Here is a 7,064-nt window from a genome sequence, read left to right as displayed (position 1 = left end):
TCTACTCAGTTGACCTTCCGAGGCTGAGTGGACCCCGTTCCAGCCCTCGTACCACTTTTCAAATTTCGTGGCAGAGGCGGGAGTCGAACCCGGGCCTCGGAGGGGGGGTGGCAGCTAATCACACTAACCACTACACCACAGAGGCCGACCAATAATTTTCTTAATAATCTTTATCCGATCGATTGTATTAGCAATTAGAAATTTTCTATCAATGGATTGTTTCACTTAAGCACCACTACGAGCGCTAATGTGAGTCAATGCAGAGTTTCACTTAAGCCCTTATAACTACATTCAGTGTGGACTTTATCAAAAATTCAAAAATTACCCTGAGGGTAATGAACGAAGGAACAGATTACAGAAAGAATTATGCATTTGCCTAGGACTTGAGTAAAAAAGAAAACAAATAAAGAAACAAGCTATTTTAGGCTATATTTAGACCGGATGTGATTTCAAATATTTTGTTAAGTTTTATAAAGCTATTCAAGACCAAAAATTGAAATCTATCCGGTCCCTTTAGCCCTTCACCTTGTGGCACAATTGAGGAAATTTCTTAATTTTACGTTTTTCGTAATATGGGGGCTCCTACTTTGTCTGCCAAGAAATGTTTTAAACATGTAGACTAAACAACTCGTATATCTTTAATAGCAAGACACGAACAACAAACGTCGATGCCTCGATCAAACATGGACGATTTGCGTCGCGACGAATCATAATATGCACTAAAAATTCAAATAAGTAAATTCGACCAATATTGTACGCAACAGCCACCAAACTGATAAGTTTACATCTTACTCGTAACGTAAAAGGCCTTACTTAAGGTACAGCCACAGTATTTGCCTGGTTTGAAAACGGGCAACCTCGGAAAACCATCTGAGGTCTGCTGACGATGGGATTCGAATTCAACATCTTTTGAATGTATGCTAACAGCTACGTGACCGTAACCGCACGACCAACACTTCCGAGCGTGTCACTTACCTGGCTAGGAAGAGGAATAATACGGAAAATTATCGTAAAGTAGCCTTGAAGTAGGTAAGTTATTAAATTGCAAACGTGTTCATTGTTCTTCATCCAGCATCATCAACAAGAGTACACCACGAAATAGAATCATTTTTGTATTATTTACTGGTGGTGGTCCTAACTGACCTTCTTCAGTCAACCACCAGAGCCACTGAAGTCATTGTAATGACAAACAATAGGCATAGATAAATGAGCTCACTTTACACGATGCAACGGTTAAAATACTGAAGGAAAATAACTCTCATTGTTACTAACGTTATAAATGAACGAATTCCTAAGCTCACGAGTCGAGCTCTGCCACGATTTGAAAAGTAGTACGAGAGGTAGAAGAGGGTCCACTCAGCCTGTAGAGGTGAACTGAGAAGAGGGGATTCGATTCCCACCTCAGCCATTCCCGAAGTGGTTTTCCGTGGTCTCCCACTTCTCCTCCAGGCAAATGTAGGGATGGAACCTAACTTAAGGCCTCAGCCGCTTTCTTTCCTCTTCCTTACCTTGCCCTTCCAATCTTCCCATCCACCACACGGCCTCTGTTCATCATAGCAGGTGATATGAACCACCTTGGGGAGGTACTGGTCCTCCTTCCCAGTTGTATCCCAACAAAGTGTTTCACTGCCCTTCAGGTGGTACAGCTTGGATTCCTCGCTGAGTCCGAGAGAAATCCAACCCTGGACGGTAAACATATTAAGAAGTGTAGTGTAGGGTGTGCATCACCGACATACCTTCAGTGGTTTAGTCTTGCTACCAGATTAATTGTAAGTACAACACTCTCATATAGAAAATCACACAAAATAGCTTATTAAAGTTTTTTCTTGAATCATCTTACATTCTTGTGGCACACTGAAACTGGCAGCAACCTGCACATCTCCTTAGTCGTCAGCTTCTGAGTGCCTGCAGCTCTTCATTTAGCCTATATGATGATATTTCAGCTTAGAAATGTTCTGCCATCTGAGGTTCAGTGTTGCATGAACCACTTCAACGAATTTTCATTCTAAGTGACACATGTGCTGCGGGCCAGTATTTTACCCCTCAACATTGTCACACAATGGCATTTCCAGGCGCAACGACGACGTACACAAATTTACATTAAATTTTTATCCATTCTCGACGGGAGACGACCGACATTTCGGGTTATTTACATATGATGAATAGTTTCTTCAAATAAATAGTACGTTGTTGCAACTATTAATTTAATTTCCAAATACCAACACAAGTCCGCCTCTGTGGTTTACTGGTTAGTGTGATTAGCTGCGACCCCCGGATGCTCGGGTTCGATTTCTGGCTCTGCCACAAAACTTGAAAAGTGGTATGAGGGCTGGAACGGGGTCCACTTAGCCTCGGGAGGTCAACTGAGTTGAGGTGGGTTCGATTTCCACCTCAGCTATCCTGGAAGTGGTTTTCCGTGGTTTTCCACTTCTCCTCCACGCAAATGCCGGAATGGTACCTAGCTGAAGACCACGGCCGCTTCCTTCCCTCGTCCTTGTCTACCGCTTCCAATCTCCCCATCCCCCTACAACGCCACTGTTCAGCATAGCAGGGGAGGCTGCATTGGGCGAAGTACTGGTCTTCCTCCCCAGTTGTATTCCCGATCCTAAGTCTCACGCTCCAGGACATTGCTCTTTAGGCGGTAGAGGTGGTAGTTATCCCTCGCTGAGTCCGAGGGAAAAGCCAACTCTGGAAGGTAAACAGATTAAGAAGAAGAATATCAACACAAAAGACAATACACTGTCTTCAGTTCATAACAAAAAAAATTATGGCACGCCCGGCCAGAGTATCCTCTTAGTTCAAGGATAGTAACTGACAATATCCAGTGGAACTTTTACTTAAAGGTTTTTTTTTTCATTTTCTTCGACCTGAGTCGCTCAGACGGTAGAGCACTGGCCTTCTGAGCTCAACTTGCCAGGTTCGATCCTGGGCTCGGTCCGGTGCTCAAATACGCCAGCCTCGTATTGCTATATTTAGTGGCATGTAAAAGAACCCCTAAGTGAAAGTTTCCGCAACCTCGGCGTCTCCGTTACTTTTCACCATACCTTCATTCTCCGATAGGCTGGATCCCTTCCAATGAAGTGTTGAAAGAAGGAGCTGCCTGGCTGCGGTGGTAAAGGCGTGCTTTTCTTCTCCCGGTAGAACGTGGGCTCGATTCAGCGTCATGAAGTCTAACAATTTAAGAAACGAGGCTTCCACTTCCGGAGGTACACATGGCGCTGAGCCTCACTCACCCTACAACATAAATGAGTACCAAATTTATTCGTGAGGGGGTGAAAGGCAGCCAGGCGTAGTGCTAACCACTCTACTCTACGGATAGTGGAGGCCTTTACCTTCCCTCCTCCCTCCCAGGGCCTCCATAGCCTGTATGAAGATGAGTGCTTCTTTTTCTCTTGCTAGTGTTAAGAGAGGATGGGTGCATCATAGTACTTCCTCTTCAAACAATTATCACCATCGCCACATGTATCTCTAGGTTGTGGAATATGTATTGATGAACTGAAGAACTGGAAAAAATCAAAATAAAAATAGCTCGATTTGTTGCGGGTGATTTCCGACAAAAGAGTAGCGTTACAAAAATGTTGCAAAGTTTGGGTTGGGAAGAACTGGGAGAAAGGAGACGAGCTGCTCGACTAATTGGTATGTTCCGAGCTGTCAGTGGAGCGATGGCGTGGAATGACATCAGTAGACCAGTAAGTTTGAGTGGTGTCTTTACAAGTAGGAAAGAGCACAATATGAAGATACAGCTGGAATTCAAGAGCCAGATTGGGGCAAATATTCATTTATAGGAAGGTGAGTTAGGGTTTGGTTTTAACTTACCGAGGGAGATGTTCAGTAAATTTCCAATTTCATTGCAATCATTTAAGAGAATGCTAGGAAAACAACAGATAGGGAATCTTTCCCCTGGGAGACTGCCCTAAATGCAGATCAGGATCGATCGATTGATTGATTGATTGATTGATTGATTGATTGATTGATTGATTGATTGATCGATTGATTGATTGATTGATTGATTGATTGATTGATTGATTGATTGATTGATTGATTGATTGATTGATTGATTGATTGATTGATTGATTGATTGATTGATTGATTGATTGATTGATTGATTGATTGATTGATTGATTGATTGATTGATTGATTGATTGATTGATTGATTGATTGATTGATTGATTGATTGATTGATTGATTGATTGATTGATTGATTGATTGATTGATTGATTGATTGATTGATTGATTGATTGATTGATTGATTGATAAAAATCTCCACTATTTGACGAATACTAATGTACGAGAGGAAACTGCCAACCTTAATGTGCGGAAGTGAGACATGAATGAATAAAAATAATTACATGAACAAGATGCAGTCGTAAACACATACGGAAATTAGGCAACAATTTGACATTTTTTCTATAAAATTTAAATATTATGTTAGGTCAAATTGGAGAAATCTCGTTCTAAAGATGAAGAACGATAGAATATCCAAGTTCGGCCTTGTATAGGCTACTATTGCTCACCAATGAAAAGCTGATTTGAAGACGAAGTAAGTGAATAAGTTCCTTCCATGTCGAGAAGATGAGCTAGAATATTGGAGAGGAAATCTTGGTACGAAGTAGGCTGCTTACGTAATTTATTAGGGTGAAACAATAGTCACCTTGTTTTATTACAAGTCGGCATTATGTCTTTCAATGCAGTTGGTAACATTGCTCAAAGTGGTGACAGGAAAACAGCTGCCAGAGGCGTGGGAAGTCTGATACCAACCCCAAAGGTTTCGCAAGTAGAAAATACGTAACATTTTTTTCTGAATAATCCATGTATTTTTAGACTCCAGTGTGAAAATCCAAGAGCGAGGTGGGGAGTGTAGTGGTGGGATGTCTGGCGAGCCGCGGCGGAAGGGAGAGGCGGTTCGAGGAAGGCGGAACCTATAAAAGCATCAAGTGAGCCAACCCCGTGGCCAGTGTGCAAAAACTAAATCACAGCGAAACTTCGAGAGAGCCGCCCCTACTGCTGCAACCCGCAATACTCATATCACAATGGCTCTGGAACGTCAAGTTCGTGCTAAGGTAGGTTGTGAGGAGAGGACCGCACAGTGTGTTTCAAGCATGGAGTGTGTTCAATACAAAACGTAAACGAGTAGGGGAGTCGGAAACAGAAAACATACCCCAATGTATCAGGAACTATTAAGTTTAGGGTTTTGAACTCTTTACCACTGCTAATTTCAATCTTCGTCTAAGTACTCAACTAGAACAAAGTGGATCGAGTGAACAGTTGTAAATTTATTAATTTTTTAATGTTACATGATTTAGAAAAAAAGTCAATATAAATCTCTCTAAATTAGAAACTAATCTAGGGAAATTCTTTTTTCTAGCTCTGTAGCTGCATAAAATAACTCTCTGAAAACAATTATCTTTTTATCTCGTATACATTAAGAGATAATGGGTCAGTCGGACACGTAAGAAAAGTCAATTTTCAGAACTTCAGTTCAAAGTAACACACAAAATTCACTCACGCATTTACCCATATCAGCACCTAAAAACAACCTGGTCTATAGTCACCATTTTCTCTCTTTCTGTTCATCCTGGATGCTTAGAAGTTGAAGTGTTATTCTTCCCCTGGCTTCTGCAGTCATTTGCCCTGCTGCTCGCTGCGCCTTGTTTATCCTCCGTTTATACATTTGATGGGAAAGCTTGAAGTGTATTTACAATATCAGCACATAGACCAGCATTATGCGTGTACCTATTTCTGTGAAACTTACGCTTTTTAAACACACTTTTTAGCCTTTTAATAGTTCAAATTGAATTGAATTGACATAAAACAGCTCTATTTCAGTGGATAATGCGTATTCACAACAATAAATCACAGATAAACTCCGGTCAATCTGAGTTATGTGCAGTGGTTGTTGTGACAAGCCGAAAACTTCTTCGCTCATAATTCTGGAATAAATTAGTGAAAACCACAGACGGTTACAGAAATAGGTAACTTTAAAATGAAGCATGTCCGAAGTTGTAAAATTTCTCACTTGTGCATTAAAGTTCTAAAATATTTTTTTTAATATTTACAGGTAGCGTATCGTAATAAATTATACACCATTTGATTCTGCACAAGTCCAGATAATTTTACGAGACAACTTTTGGAAAAATGTTATTTTAATTGCTTTCCGTCTCCCCTTAAGCCAATGTGAATTTTCTTTTTTTCTTTCTTTCTTTCTTTCTTTCCTTCTTTCTTTCTTTCTTTCTTTCTTTCATTATTTGTTTCTTTCGTAAACTTGAAGATACGTGAGATTAGCGACCACCATGCGTAAAAGGATAAACGAAAGCCATCTCCATACGGCCATGAAAGCCTTTGGAGAAGTGGAAGGTAAAGTCTTCTCTGACCTCAAATTCACGGGTTCGACACCGGCTCAGTCCGCTGGTATATGAAGGTGCTCAAATACGCCAAACTCATGGCGGTAATTTTACGGGAACGTTAAAGAACTCGTGCGGGACAAAATTCCGGCACTTGGGCTTCTCTGAAAGCGGTACAAGTACAGTAGTTAGGGGTACGAAAAAACAACATTAATATTTTTTGTAAAGGCTTCCACTATCCTCAACCTGTACCCAGTCGACTTTCTCCCAGGAATTAACCTTAGTTAACCCCGGAAGTAGAAATCTTGCTTCTAAATGTTTCTACTTCCTGACGGGGAATTAAAGCCAAGCCCTTCCAGCTGAATCGAACATCCCTTTACCACTTCGGCCAGTAGCCCCTAAATTAAGAACATGCTCATAGCATTTTTTATATAATACTAGTCATTCAAATAGCCTTACATGTGTGTAGTGGCTTTTTGCTAAAATCTTAGAATAACCACTCGATGCCTTCCTTAAAAAAGCTCTCTTCAGTGTAACATATAAACAATTCTTGTTTCCATTCGGGCATACCTGGCCGTTGTAAAGAGTCAATCAATTTTCTTGAGTTTTTACCAGATATATTTGGTCTATGGCCGGGGGTTTAAAGCTCTTCTCGATGTGACGTGAATTTTCAGATGAAAATTACATCCGGGAATTGTGCGAGATTTGAAGCTTGGTCGTCTA

General features: G+C 40.9%; 1 protein-coding gene across 1 annotated transcript in view; it reads left to right on the top strand.

The window, feature by feature from the left end:
* The first annotated feature begins 4,901 nt into the window (after positions 1-4,901).
* Positions 4,902-7,064, top strand: part of Mp20 (Muscle protein 20) — a 39,415-nt gene continuing 37,252 nt past the window's right edge. The window contains exon 1 of the mRNA XM_067143662.2: positions 4,902-5,060. Coding sequence (XP_066999763.2) covers positions 5,031-5,060 — 30 coding nt within the window. The 5' untranslated portion in view covers positions 4,902-5,030. The remainder of the gene's footprint in view (positions 5,061-7,064) is intronic.

The sequence above is a fragment of the Anabrus simplex genome, chromosome 3 (assembly GCF_040414725.1).
Source record: "Anabrus simplex isolate iqAnaSimp1 chromosome 3, ASM4041472v1, whole genome shotgun sequence".
NCBI lineage: Eukaryota > Metazoa > Arthropoda > Insecta > Orthoptera > Tettigoniidae > Anabrus > Anabrus simplex.
The sequence above is the reverse complement of the archived record's forward strand: the minus strand, read 5'-3'. Positions and strand labels throughout refer to the sequence as shown.